Genomic DNA, 14,706 nt, shown 5'->3' on the forward strand with positions numbered 1-14,706 from the left:
CTGATCAAGACAGTGGGTAAGGGAGCGCAGGTCCAGCTAGACGGCAACCCCTATGGCTCCCGGCATGCCCTGAGTAGCTTAGCCATTGTGAGCCTCAGCTGCAGGAGGCTGTGTTTGTGCAAAGCCCCCATTTGTCCCCACCCGTTGGACTCCTTGGCTCCCAGATGAATTACGCTTTGGGAGTGCATGACAGACTCCTCGCTGGGCTTTCTCAGTATATTTCCCAACTGCTCTGAGTTTATAATTTTCTCAGGTCCTTTATCAAATATGTGTCATAAATACCAATGGGACCGGGAACATTTATCACCTAGCTGGATTCCTACTTGAGCTCTGGAAAAAAAAAAAAATATATATATATATATATATTCGGCCACACCACCTTTCTCAGGGCTCTGATTTAATGGACTTCTCTGCAGCGAAGCCACTGGAATTCCTCGCCTTTTAATAGTTGACAGCTCTTCCTCTTTATTACCACCTCGGACAGCCCTTCTAGTCCAGCTGGAACGAGCCCATTAGTCTCTGACAAATAACTTGTGTCGTTTGGTGAAAAATATGTAGAAGTTTGGCTATAATTTCATCTCCAGTCTTGGCTCTGTCTGGGGCTTGGTTGTCCTCTAAACAAAGCCCCCAGCCCTTAGCAGACCTTCCTCAGCATCCCTGGTCCCTCTCATGCCCCCCCCGCCCTTCTCCACAAAGCTGTTTCATACCAACCCCTTATAATGGGGTTAGAAACAGGGGTGACTAGAAACGGCCATAACTGGGTGAAAAAATAGGCTCAGAAAAGCATTGTTTGCAATAGCTACAAGGTGGCTACCACCCAGTGTCCTTCCATGGATGAGTGGATGAACAAAATGTGAATCTACATACAATGGAATATTAGTATTAGACTTTTTTTTTTTGCGGGTCTGGGGATGGAACCCAGGGGCATTTGACCTCCAAGTTACACCCCCTGCCCTATTTTTTATTCTTTATTTTGAAACAGGGTCTCACTGAGCTGCAAAGGGCCTCGCTAAGTAGCTGAGGCTGTCCGCGAACCGTGATCCTCAGGTCTCAGCCTCCCGAATGCTGGGACTACAAGCGTGCGCCACCACCCCTGGCTTTATTAGTCAGACTTTTAAAAGAAGGAAATTTTGCCCAGTGCAATGGAGCATGCTTGTAATCCCAGAACTTGGGAGGCTGAGACAGGAGGATCACAGGTTTGAGGCCAGCCTCAGCAATTTAGCAAAACTCTCAGCAACTTAGTAAGACCCTGTTTAGAGATTTTTTTTAAAAGGGGATTGGGGGTATAGCTGGAGGGCAAAATGCCCTGGATTCAATCCCCAGAATCCAAAATCACAACAAAAAGAAGGCAATTTTGACAAGTACTACAATGTGCACGATGCTTCAGGACGTTCTGCTAAGTTAAATAAGCCAGTCACAAAAGGATAAATGCTGTCTGAGTCCACTTATAGGAGGTATCTAGAGTCGTAGAGACGGGAAGTAGAATTGTGGCCAGGGGCCGAGGGGAGGAGGGAATGGAGAATTGTAGTTTCAGCTGGGAAAGATGAAAAGAGTTTCAGAGATTGGTTGCGCAGCATTGTGAATGGACTTAATGCCACCAAACTGTATGCTTAAAGATAATTAAGATACCATATTTTACCACAATTTTTAAAAGAGATTAGCCTCAAACAAAACTAGCAAAGAAGGAGCTGACACAGATAAAGTTCTCCGAGCACTTCAATCCGCCGTTTGCTCCCACCTTCTGTATCAGTTTCTCTCGCCGCGTAACAAACAGTTCTAAAACTTAGTGGCGTAAAACAACAATCATTTTATTTAAATTATGATTCTTGGTTGGCAGCTTGGGCTAGGCTCAGCTGACCCAGGTCAGGCTGGGCTGATGCTGGCATTGACCAGCTGGTCTAAATGATTCATCTGGGACGACTCATAGCCATCGCTAGCCAACAGGCCAGCTCCAGCTCATCCACATGGTGATGAGGCAGGGGTCTCCAGAGAGGAGCAGAAGCCAGCAAAGCTTCTCAAAGGCAGTGGCTCAAACTCGTACAAAAGCATGTCTACCCCATTCTGTGGTCCAAAACAAATCTCAAGGCTGGCCAAAATCAAAGAGTGGAGAAATAACCTCCACCTCTTGATGGGGGAAACTGCAATAATTTTTTTTTTCATCTGCCACAAGGGATATATAGATACCAGGCTCTGAGCTGAATGTTGCAGATAAAAACGTAAAGAAAACACAGTCAGACTTGTAAATAAATAATTGCAACACATAGTGTGCAAGTAGACAGCGCACAGGAGGAAGAGAGGTGTTGAGAGGAAACATGCAAAGAGGGCTGGAAGGAAGTACCACCTGCAGTGGCGTTGAAGGGCACCTGGTGATTAGCCAGATGAAGAAGAGGAGAAAGATCTGAGTAGAGAGGAGAAGCTTGGAGGGGGGACATGCACTCACTGCGCACAGCTAAGCCTTTGTCCAAAGTACCTCTGGGCTGTCTCTTCTCCTGAGACCTGGAGCAGCTGAGGAGTGCAGGGGTGCAGCAGGGAGCCCACCCTGAAGACCAACCATGGAGGATTACAAGTTCAGGGCCAGCCTGGGTAACATAGTAAGACCCTGCCACAAAGTGGAAAAAAAGAAAAAAAAAATAGAAAGTGTTGGGGGTGTAATTAGAAGTAGAACACCTCTTAGTTCAATCTCCAGTAGCCAAATTAACAAACAAATGATAGATAGTATTTTTTGTGTGTGTGGTTCTGGGGTTCCTGGAAGCCCTTCTCACTTAGGGCTACACTCCCAGACCTATTTTTATATTATTTTTTATTTGGAAACAGGGTCTCTTAAGCCAGAGTGGCTGGCTTCGAACCTGCTCGATCCTCCTGTCTCCCCCTCCCAAGCGCGGGGATTACAAGCGTGCGCCACCACGCCCAGCTTAGATAGTATTTTTTAAAGGGTTAGGGAGGTAATTCAGTGGTAGAGCACCCCTGGGTTCAATCTCCAGTTCCTCCCACTCACACACACATCAGTGGCCCTTAGCCAAGACAGGGGTCAGGGAAGAGGGTGTCCTGTGCCCAAGGCTACGAGGTCCTGGCCTCCTCCTGTGGACTTGGGGCCTGCTCCATTCTGACAAGCACAGCCAGAGGCATCCGGCCTCCAGCAGCACCGTGAGCAGCAGCGATCACACCCCGACTGATCAATACTTTGACTGCACTGGGGCCTGCTGTGCAAAGGAATCCCCTGGTGAGCGCTTTCATAAATTGGAAAATTCTTTTGGAAGTGAATAATCCTCCCCAGCTATTAAGTCCAAATTTCTGAGAAGGGAGAGTCAGAGAGACAGAAAGCACCCATGCACAGGACAACAGCACCTGCAGCTCCAGGCACCTACCAGGTCTAGCCCCAGCCCGGGGGTCCCCAGAGCTGCAGGTATTGCTGCTAGATCTGGGGCTGCAGACAGGCATTGCTGGGACCATGGCCTGAAGGGAAAAATCTTAAGACTATCCTAACAGTGGGTCTGGAGGACTAGGACAGTGTGCACTGCCGTTCTGCCTGGCCCCTAAGCCCGGCTGACTCCACGGCACGTGAGGCTGTGCCCATCCCTCAAGGCAGCATGTGGCCAGGGACCACCGAGCAGGAGCCCCTGCTGCTTTGGGCTTCAGGGAACTGCTCAGGGTGGCAGAACCACTTAGTGGCAAAACCGGAATAAGAACCAGGATCCAGGTCTTTGGAATCCTGGCCTGGGATCCCCCCAACACACACACACACACACACACACACACACACACACACACACACACACACACCATTATCCTGCTTCCCTTGTAACAACGCCGTCGTCTACCCAGAACTGGGCTGGGATTTAATTCAGTTGGAGGCTCTCCATGGAGCCAGTGTGTGGAGCCCAGCAGTGTAGCCAAACCTGCCTGGCGTAAGCCTTACTGCCCAGCCTCTGCTGATATCCCAGGGTCATCTTAAGCCCAGCTTCTAGCCACAGCCTCCCCTCCAGCTGGTCCCACAGGCCCACCCCAGGCGAAACCCAGCCTTCCCTCTCTTCCGGGCGTCCCGTGCCTCCCTGCACCCCGAGTCACCTCTCGCAGTGCCTGTAGCCCCAATACTTTTTTGTCTTCCAGTTACTGTAGCAGTTGGGCCTTGTCACCTCTCGCTCGGACCGGGACAAGGTCATCCCCATCCAGAGCTGGCGCGCTGACAACTGCCCAGCACGTGCCAGCTTGTTAACCTCGGCCAAGTAAGGAGCTGAGACTCTGGGGTGTCGATTCACTCTCCCAAGGTCACACAGAGTGCAGGGTCACCCTCAGGTCTGGATCTGCAGCCAACATCTCCCCACAGTGCCTTCTGGCCTCCTGGTCACTCCCCATCCTGCATCTGTATAGGACCATTAGAAGCCCAAATCTAACCTCGCCGCTCCCCTGCACAGAACCACTCTGGTCCCGGGATTCAGCCGGAGCTCCCTCAACAAGGCTCTTGGGGGCTGGCCTCGCCCACCACCCCGCTGGCCTCCCCGTTGCTCCCACGCTTGCTCGCTCCTCTGCATCCGCCCCACGCCCTCCACCTTGGTCTCCGCTCCCCGCTGGCCTCTGTCTGCGGCACTTGCCTGCTGCCCCAGGTCCAAGCACGACCTGCCCTTCACCGCTCCCTGTGGGGAGAAGCAAGAGCTTCAGCTCCATTTTATGGATGTAGCAGCAGAGGCGCGGAGAGGCTCAGGGGCTCCTCCAAGCACCTGCAAGTGTCAGAGGCAGGCGGGACCCGGGAGCGAGTCTCAGCAGGCGGCCAGTGCTGGCCCACGGACAGCGAGGGCTGGCCCCACTGCAGCAGGCACAGCAGAGCGCAATTCACCACAGCGGCTGGGGTTCAGCACACACCTGGAGGCTCGGAGGACCCGGAGAGTGGAGCTCAGGATGCGGGCCACTTGTCCCATGACAGTCAAGGTCATTCTGACCTTGTCCTCTAATACCAAGGACGTCCAGTTACCAGCAACACCGAGGGCAGGCTTTGGGGGTCTAGGCAGGCAGGCGAGGCTGGGGGAGCAGTGGTCAACGGAAGGCCCTCACTTTTTTCCAAGGGAAAAGTAGTGTCAATAAAGATGGTTACTGGCAGGCTCTTCCCTCCTTCTCCCTCCTAATCCCTGGGGTGGGTCTGGGAGAAGCTTCTGGTGCCCCCAGGCCAGGAGCCCACCTGCCTGGGCTCTGTCTGTGCCGGCCCCAGGTGGCCAAGACTCCAAGCAAAGGTAGGTGCACACCGCGGTAGGAAGGCCCCAGGGACCACTTCCTGGGACCTGCAGGGGCTGCAAACTGGAAGGGTGGGGTCCAAAGGAGCCAGCCCAGGACCTGGGGGAGGTGCAGAGAGCCCCGTCCCTGGCTTGCATGCTTCCCCACGAGTCCCTGTACACGTGAAATGGACGGAGGCATGAGCCAGGCCCTCGCTTGGCACCTTCTCTCTGGGGGTTCCCTCCCCACGGAGCTCAGCCCACACCGCGGCTGTTTCTAACAGAAGGGACACTGTTTTTGCAGGTTCCGTGGTATTGGTTCCTTTGGCCCATGTCCAGCCCATCCTATATCATAGCGCCCTGCTTAACGCGATGCCCAATACATCAGCACCCACTGGCTGGGTTGGGAGAGCCTGTTCTGTAGCTATACAGTAGCTTTTAGTTGCCTGCGATAATGTCTATTCTCTATGTTTCTAATTGTCAGTATGGGAATCTCTCCTCTCTCCCTCCCCCCGCAACCTTTCAGTTTCTGGGTTTGATTTTTTTTTAATCATATTCGGTTTTTTGTTTGGGTTTTTTTTTTTTTTTTTTGCTTTTTAAATTTGTTTTCCCTTTTGGTTATGTAGCCCCTCCCAGTGGCTGCGTGTTTACGCATTATGTTCGTGACTTCTTTTGACTGTCAGTGTTGAGCCAGTCTTGCCAAGAAACAATATCAAGTATTTTCTATTTCTCTACTTCTTGAAAAGAAAAAAATTTTTTAACAATAATAATAATAATAATCATAATAATGAAAACTCTTAATGGGAACGTGGCCCTGTCTGTCTTCTCTGTTCTGCAGAAATGTTGAAGGAATTGAACCAGCAACGCAGAGCGAAAGCGTTTACAGACCTGAAAATTGTTGTTGAAGGCAGAGAGTTTGAAGTCCACCAAAATGTTCTAGCTTCCTGCAGCTTGTATTTCAAGGACCTGATTCAAAGGTTTGCCTTCCTTCCAGCTGTGGTCGGGTCTGTTCCTTTGTAGGACGCTTTTGTGTCGCTTTTCTCCCCCCCTCTCTTGCAGGTTCCTGAAGCGTGACTCCCTGTCACAGAGCCAGTAGCCATCTCTCCTCTCCCTCAGTGCCCTCTCACACACAGCCGCAGAGCAGCCACTGCCCCAGCCCACACGCCAGCCGCAGACAGCACCCCGCGCCACCCAGGGCCCCGCGCTCTCAGTGGCTCACAAGCCCTCCCTGAGATTAGGAGGACTTTAGACTCCATGTTGAGGGACCATCACACACCGCGCCCGCTGGGCCAGGCAGGGTCCCCAGAGCTGTCGATGGTAAACTTAATGCCAGGAAAGAGCATCGACCAGACCATCCCCCTCCCCCCGGGGAGCACGAGGCACCCACGGGGCCGCTTCTCCCCAACCCACATCCGGGGAAAGAGATGTATAGCCAGGGCCTTCTCCACGCTGCATGTCTTGCTGCTTGCCCACGGAGCCTCAGCCGGCGCTGTCTGAGCGCAGACCAGGAGTGTCCTAAACACGGTCTCTCAGCCTCTGCCCTCCCCTGGCCCAGCCCCAGCTATTTCTACCTGGATGAGTCTTAATGGTGCGTGAGCATCTTTTTTTTTTTTTTTTCCATTATGTTGATTTTTTTTTTTTTAATTTGTCTGCTTCATACCCTTGCAAAGAAGTCAGGGCCACCTCCTAGCTCCTTAGCGAGGGAAAGCAGCCAGGGGCCAGCCCGGGGTAACGCTCACGTTTCTCTCACCCATCAGCAGATTAATGCCGCTGCTCATTTTGCCTTGCAGCCTCTCCGGGGCGGACGCTGAGCCGGGACAGTGCTCAGAGAGGGAGGACAGGACCTCTGCTTGCTGCCCTATGCTGTGTTTGGACTTGCCAACTAACCCCAGAGCGACTGTGTTTTGTTTCAGGATGGCACACCGGCTGGCATCTCTTTTCCAATTCACTGTGTCCTTTGGCATAGAGCCGGGCCGCCGGCTTGCGAGGCCTGCCCAGCCACTCTGGCCCTCGGCCACACAGGAGGGGCGGGCTCTCTGTGACGTCCTGTCTCATGGACAACTCGGGTCTCTCGCCCTCGGTTCTTGGGTCCTCTCTGTCCAAGCACAAGGGTTAGCGGCGGGCGCGAGTCCGGGGTGAAGGGGCACATCCAGCGGCTCCCTCAGGCCAGGGAAATCTTTGAGCTGCCACTGTTGACTCTCTGGCTGCTGGGTCGTGGACGAGCGTCCCGGGGCCTCGGGCCTCGCTCCCGTGGGCTGGAGAGAGCAGAGGGGCAGGTCAGTGGCGAGCGATGGTCCAGCCCCAGGCTAGAATCATGTAGGCAAGGGGATCCCTAACTGGTAGGCAAGGAGATCCCGAGCTTCCTCTAAGACCTCACATTAAACCCAAACTGCCACGTGGCAGAGAACAGGACCTTGGTAGGTAGGAACCTTCTTAGACCTAGAAGAGGAAGGAAGAGCCTTCCAGACAAGGAGGGTGGGGACAGAGATGGACAGGAGCCAGCAGCAGGGCAGATGGCCTCCCAGAAGTGGGCAGGAGCTGGAGCAGGCGGCCCCAGAGCCTGCACTGGCCCTGGCCATGGACCCAAGGTGGGGGCTTTCAGGAACAGCAAGAAGAGGGCGTCCACCTGACAGTGGGAGTAGAGTAGGACCCACCCCAGGGACACTAGTAGGAAAGGAAGGGTGCTCTAGGCGGACGCTGGAGGAGGGACCTGGGTCCTACACCTGACACTGCCACTCGTCCCCGGGCCTCAGGCTAGTCCTTGATCATAAGCCTCGGGTTTCCTCATCTGGAAGGCAGGAGGTTGGTCGGAAGGTGGCCAGGTCTGACACCCTAGGGTGATGGTCAGCGGGTAGGCAGGACCAGCCTGGAGACGCTTACTAAGGGCAGGTGCCAGGACATGAGAAGACAAAGTGTCAGGGGCGCCAGGGAGAGGAGGCAGGTCCACGGGCCAAAGCTGGGGGCCAGGAAGGAAGATGGCTGGGCATCTGGCAGGACGAGCTCGAGCAGCCAGAAGGTCACCTGGTCACCCAGTCCAGGCGCCTGGTGAACATCCAGGTAGATGGAAATGAACCTGGACAGGGCTGAGGGCCAGGGAGTCGGGCTCGGCACGCACAGCAGGCTCACTCCGGGGAGTCAAGGCTGAGCCCCAGGCTGGCGCTCACAGTGTTAGCTTGTAGCCAGTTTAAGATTTCCTTCCCTGGCCCTCGCCACCAGCACGCATGGCCATTAATGCCAGGAGACGCGCACAGCTGCTTCAGAAGGGAGGGAAGCGGAGCCTTACAGGAAGACGATTTCCTTCCCAGCCACTGAAACACGGGGGGAATTTCACATTCTCTGTGGCCAGAGAACAGCCGATATCACCATGTTCTTTCTGTCCCCTTGTGTCTCTGAAGTTTTAATGTGCAGTTGCTGGAACAGCCTTGCAAGGGGACCAGGGGGCCGTGCTCTTATGAGGAGAAGGGGTAGGAATAATAATCTGGGGGACAAGGTGTCCAGGGCTTAGCTTTAGGGATCTGCCATGCCCTGTCCTGGGTGAGCACTAATGGGAGAGGTGACCCCCTCTGCTGTCTCAGGACCCCCAGGTCTGGAGTTGGGCTGGACTCCTTCCCACCTCCAGCCCTAAGGGGGATGCTGACCTAGCACCCAGACCCCCAGGGACAGTTTCTGCCAGCCCCATCCCTAGTGTAGCCAGCTGCCCGGAGCCACAGGGCAGACGCAGGGAAGCCAAGTTCCTCAAGCATTCCTCACTCAGTAAACACCCAGGGGCCGCTCCTGGGGCCAGAGCTTCCTCCTAACTCTTGAGGCTGCAGCTCACTCATGACAAGCCCGGAGGCCAAGCAGGGCCTGGTGGCTCATGGGCCGGCCAGGCGCCCAGCTCTGTGCACGAGGAGCACCTGATGTGGGTCTTGAAGGGAGGCTAGGAGTTGTCAGGGCCAGAGAGAGGGAATAGCGTGCTGAGTGGCTAAGGGGAAGGTGGGCGGGACCAGGCTGCAGCGGGAGGCAGGAGCCGGGTCCTGGGCTTTGCTCTAAGCCTGGGTGTCTGCTCAAATATGTGTTTGGTAAAGATGGTTAGACTGAGCGGGAGAGCCGGGCCTCAGCACTGCCTCCCAGCCAGCTCCTCCCTTGTCTCTGCTGCTGGCCCGGCCACAGCAGCTCCTCTCTGATAAGTCTACTAGGAGCTGTAGAGGCAGCACCCTAAGGAGCCAGTACTATTAGTATCCCCATTTACCAGACAAGGACATTAAGGCCAAGAGCTTCTGTGTTACCAGTGGATCTGGACCTCACTTTGAGGTCTGACTCCAAAGCTCATGCTCTTACTATCCAATTGCTGCCCAGAGAACAGAAATGTAGTTTTTAAATAAGTGTGCAAAGTCTCCGAGGAAGAAAGTCTGAAATCCCAGGGCTGACCGTGTAGCTAGGGTACAGGAAAAGGGGATGCAGGCTCTGTGTGTATGTGTGCGCATGTGAGTGGTAGAAACGCTTGTAAACTGGCCACACCATCTCCTGCCCAAGGAAGATGGAACCCACCCTCGAGACAGGCATCTACCTGCGAGGGTCCTCTAGTGAGGTCTGGGGCAGAGCAGCCACAGAGAGGAGGGCTGCAGCCATCAGCAAGCTCAGGACAGAGCTGAGAGCCCGAGGCTTGCTATGCCTGTTCCTTTGTTGACTGGGCTGAGCTGGGCTGACCAGGGGAGCAAGCCTGCAGGACAAGGAGCTGTGGCTTGTCTCTGGACAATGAGGAGGACGGGGCACGTCCAACCCCCTCCCTTATACCCGAGACTGGCTGTGGACTCCTTCCCACCTCCAGCCTGGTGTAAGCCATGTGTCCACCACTCCAGCACTAAGCAGGACACTGACCTAGCACCCAGGCCCCCAAGGACAGCATCTGCCAGCCGCATCCCTAGTGTGGACGACACCTCCCGTGAGCCGCAGGACGGACACAGTTTCCAGGGTCCAGGGTCGCTTCTCATCCCCAGCAAGCAGGACACATTTCTGTCCTGTCTTTCCTTTCTGACCCATGAAGAAAAAGTCCCTTCATTTATCCTCTGTGGACAGGAATCTCAGGGCTGGCTCGGGACCACAAGGCACCCAGCTACCAAGCTGGGTGCTCAGGCTCAGTGGCTGGCTGGGCGTGCTGCAGGCCCCACCAGAGAAGTGCCTCCTCCCGCCCTTGCCAGCACTTCCCAACACGCTCCCCAAGCAAAGGTGTGGGAGAAATGCCCAGCCACACCAGAGGGGACAGAGGCCTGAGCCCCCCAGCCCCGCCAGCTGAAGCCCTCTCCTCACCCAGCCTATTGGAGCACATGTGACATTTGACCTCCCTTCTCTTTCCATATCCAGTAAAAACAGATGGATTGCCGGGCATGGTGGCACATGCTTGGGAGGCGGAGACAGGAGGATTGTGCAGGTTCGAAGCCAACCTTGCTGGCTTAAGAGACCCCGTTTCCAAATAAGATATAAAATAGGTCTGGGAGTGTAGCCCGGAGGTAGAAGGGTTCCATCCCCAGTACAACCAAAAAAAAAAAAAAAAAAAAAAAAAAAAAAAAAAAAACCCAAAACCAAAACACAGATGGACGAATTCCCTGATTTTTCTAAGCTGATTTTATCAGCTTTGATTTTTATCAGCCCCATATCTAGACTCTAGGGTGTCTCGTTCTCTTTCTAGCCATGATGGGGAGAGTTAGAGTACAACTGGCTTGAGGGACCACCTCACCGAGCGAAGCAGGGACTTTAATGCACCGACCAAGATGTACCCCCTTCCCCAAGAAGCTGGGCTTTCGTGGGTGGCAGCATCTGCCGCTTCTCTGGTACAGTAGAAGTCAGGGGTGGCTTGAAAACCAGATAACTGGAGGGACACACACCTTTGATGTTAGCAGAATGATGGGAGCCAGACCCAGACAGGAGCCACCTTGTGGTCCAGGGCCTGCTTGAAGTCTCCAGAAGCCAGGGGCACTTGGGCATGCCTGTGTGCACACCCTAGAGCTGAGGACCTGGAGCAGGGTGGGCAGGTCAGGGTGCCAGCCATATTCGTCACCTGCCTGTCCCTCCCTCAGCACGACCCCAAAGTCCCCTTCCCTTTTTCCAGACAGTGCTCAGGCCCAGTATGCCAAACACAAGCATCTGAGGTGGGCGAGGGTCTCCTCCCCCAACTCTGGAAATCGTAACCATAGGAGCCCACTGCTAATGGTGGGGTTTCTGATGCCCCGCTAGCTGGGATGAGACGTTTCTGGCCCAACTACAGACCCAGCCCTGATGAGCAGGGAATATGTCCAGGACTCTGGGCTCTCCTAGGCCACCTCCTCTTGGAATAGGAGATTCCAGAAAAGTCTAGGCTTCGGACAGCACCCTTGGGCACCATGCATCCATCCTGCCCCAAGTGTCAGGATCCCAGACAAGGTCTCCTGCTCTCTGTCCTCCTGCGCAACCCACCATAGCTGTCAGCCCTGACATCCATCAGGTTACCCCGTGGGGCTGAGCAAAACAGGACACTCAGACCCTGAGAGCCAGCCCGGGACAGGGCCAGAACAATCACCCGTCGGTGACAAGAGCCACTCACAGCAGAGGCGGCTCCTCGGGGACCTTTGCTCAGAGGGCAGAGGCCCGAGGAGTATGAAGCCCAAGACAGCCGAGGGGTCAGGGTCCCTCCCGGCCTCCCTCAGCCCTCAGGGCTCCCTTGGCCAAACACAGATGCCTGTGTGGACATACTGCGGGCCACTGGGACACACAGGCCGCGCCGTCCCGGCCTTGCCTCTGCCAGACCTTAAAATAGCTGCCGACCCGCCTCCCTTCTGTTCCCAAGAGATCCTGAGACCAAGTAGGGCAGTCAGCTCCTCCATCCCCAGGGACCTCCCGCCACTCCCTGCGGACTGTGTGCCACCTGAGGCCCTCTTCACCAAGGGCGCAGAGTCAGGGCTGGGCGAGCAGCGCCGCGTTCTCCTGTGCCTCACAGCATGGGCGATGCTCTTGGCTGCTGCAGTCTCTGTCCCTGTCCTGGGGTTCCTCAGCCATGCAGGGACCTCCCGGCCCCCATGACCCTTCCCTGGCTCAGGCTCAGTGAGCCGGACAGCATCCACCCCCACCCTATCACAGCTGTTGTTCAGGGCCCTGGGCTACCCAGGCAGGATCATGTGCATTTTAGAGGGTGTGTGTGTGTGTGTGTGTGTGTGTGTGTGTGTGTGTGTGTGTGCGCGCGCACTCCTTCATCCTGAAGCTCCGTCTGAGTCAGCTCCTCTGCCTGCAGACAGGCTCATGGGCAGACAGCTGGGCCGGCCAGCGGTGGAGGCAGCGGTGGCTGGGCGTTAGGAGGTGCGCGGCCTTGGGGGCCTCTACAGAGCACACAGGGCATGAGGAGGAGGAGGCCAGGCAGTGCCCGAGGAATGAAGGCAGAGGCAGCAAAGACCCGAGCAAGAGCTTGACCGGTGGGCTCGGAGGCCTGGGGCAGTCGGAATACCTGATATTGCAAGTGAACACATCATGAACTATTTTTAAACCTAACAGAGCCACCTAAGCAGGGGATCCATCCAAACAGCAGGATCGTAGGTGTGCCAGTCACTTTAGGAGTCTGTGCCCAGACCCCCTGAGCGGCCTGCATCTTACCTTCCCAGCATCCCAGCCTTGCCCAGGGCTCAGAAGCAGAAGGCCCCATAGGGCCCGGGGTCAGTGAGCAGGCCGGTGGGGAGGGCTCAGGAGGCAGGGCTGCAGTGTAACCCACTCTCTGCGGGCTTGTGTCTGGGTTTTGAAAGCCCTAGCCAGAGAGAATGATGCTCTAATGATAAAATTGCAGGCACTGTCACATAGAGGAGAGTTTCACGGGAAGGTGTCTTCCAGCTTCTGTCACATTAAATCTTCATGGAAGTTTAGGCTTCATGTAGATCAGTCCTCTTGCTTTGCAGAAGAGGAAGCTGGGGGCCCGAGAGGCCCAGGCTGCCTGCCCGTCAGTCGCAAAGCAGGGCAGCCAGGCCCGCTGGCTCCTGGCAGCACTCTGCCCCCCACGCGCCACACAGCCGCTCCCTCTGCGGCCAGCCCGCCCCAGCCCACTGCCAGCCCCGGGTGCACCCAAGGGACCAGTCACAGAGCCGTGACCCCGAGTAGGACCTGGCCTGGTGAGAGTGGCCGAGGAGGGTGGCCACGGCCCGGCCGGAGACACCTGCCTCCTACCTAACGCTCGGGCGTTCTTCCTCCGTCCTCACTCACGGATTGGTGTTGGTTTCGCCTCATCCTATCTGTTTCCTTCCAGGTCCAGCTTTAGGGTGCGGCTGCCAGGCCTTAGGGGCCTTTGCAATGGTTTTGTATTTCTGTAGACACCAGATATAAACATACTGATATATTTGTGTCCCTCCCCTGCTCCCCCCAGTTCACAAGCCCGACGCACACTCTACACGCAGGCCACTCTGACCTCTGACCCCGTGTTCCATGTGGCAGGAGGGCCCCGCCCCGGGCCAGGCCCCAGGTCATGGCTGCTGGCTGTCTGTGGCGGAAGTCCTTGGTTGTTCCCCCTTTCCCCCTCCCAGCTCTAACCATTCTGTCCGTCTATCTCGTCTCGTCTTCAGTTTCAAAGCAATATCATGAAGGGCTTCCTTTCCATGCCTAAAAGGAAACAATATGTTTTCGAAAAGCAGTGGGGTTGCAGGGGCTTCAGGAAAAGCTTGGAGCCCTCCTCGCGGGCTCTCAGAGGAAGCCTCCGGATTGGCTAGAATGCCAGCCAATCAGGAGCCTCCTGAGCACCTGCCGCTGGCCCAGCGGTCCAGTCTAGTGCGCGTGCGCGGCAGGGGGCTGAACCGTATTGTTTCCCTTTGAGGCCAGTCCTGGTCCTCGTCCCCATCCACAGCTCATGCTTTTTGATTTGCATCTTTTTTTTTTTTGCATGGACATGCTGAGTAGTGATAAGCAGGGCTTTCTGTTCTTTTGGGCGCCTCTGGTCAGACTCTTCTCTTTCAGATCCTGTGTCAGGTCATTAGGCTCAGATGTGTCTTTGCTGTGTCCTTTGAGTCCTAAAACGAAGGGCGTGACCGAGGTGTGCAGGGAGATCTGGCCCTGGCAGGAAGCGGCGCAGAGGCCGCGGGGGTGGCAGGTGAGGACACCTTGGTCTCTGTGCCTAGGTCGGTGCAGGACAGCAGCCAGGGCGGCCGGGAGAAGCTGGAGCTGGTGCTGTCCAACCTGCAGGCCGACGTGCTGGAGCTGCTGCTGGAGTTCGTCTACACGGGTTCCCTGGTCATTGACTCCGCCAACGCCAAGACCCTGCTGGAGGCGGCCAGCAAGTTCCAGTTCCACACCTTCTGCAAAGTCTGTGTGTCCTTTCTCGGTGAGCCTGCCAGGGGCACATGCATCACTGGAAGGGAACAGTACAGATGTGTGGGGAACTTGGATCCAGCCAGGACTGAGAGGGGAGGGCTGTGGGCGCCACAGACCACTCTCGGGTGTAGCAGAGTTCACCAAACTGGTTCAGATAAGCACTTGGATCGCCTGCTGTAGACTGAGGGGGGTGAGAGAGGATCGCCGGGGC

General features: G+C 55.7%; 1 protein-coding gene across 1 annotated transcript in view; it reads left to right on the forward strand.

Annotated features, from left to right (window-relative positions):
• Positions 1-14,706, forward strand: part of KLHL29 (kelch like family member 29) — a gene marked incomplete at both ends in the record, with an annotated part of 137,798 nt that overhangs the window by 109,804 nt on the left and 13,288 nt on the right. The window contains 2 exons of the mRNA XM_080711918.1: positions 6,040-6,178; positions 14,303-14,505. Coding sequence (XP_080568044.1) covers positions 6,040-6,178; positions 14,303-14,505 — 342 coding nt within the window. The remainder of the gene's footprint in view (positions 1-6,039; positions 6,179-14,302; positions 14,506-14,706) is intronic.

Source organism: Muscardinus avellanarius, assembly GCF_963383645.1.
Source record: "Muscardinus avellanarius genome assembly, chromosome: 15".
Taxonomy (NCBI): domain Eukaryota; kingdom Metazoa; phylum Chordata; class Mammalia; order Rodentia; family Gliridae; genus Muscardinus; species Muscardinus avellanarius.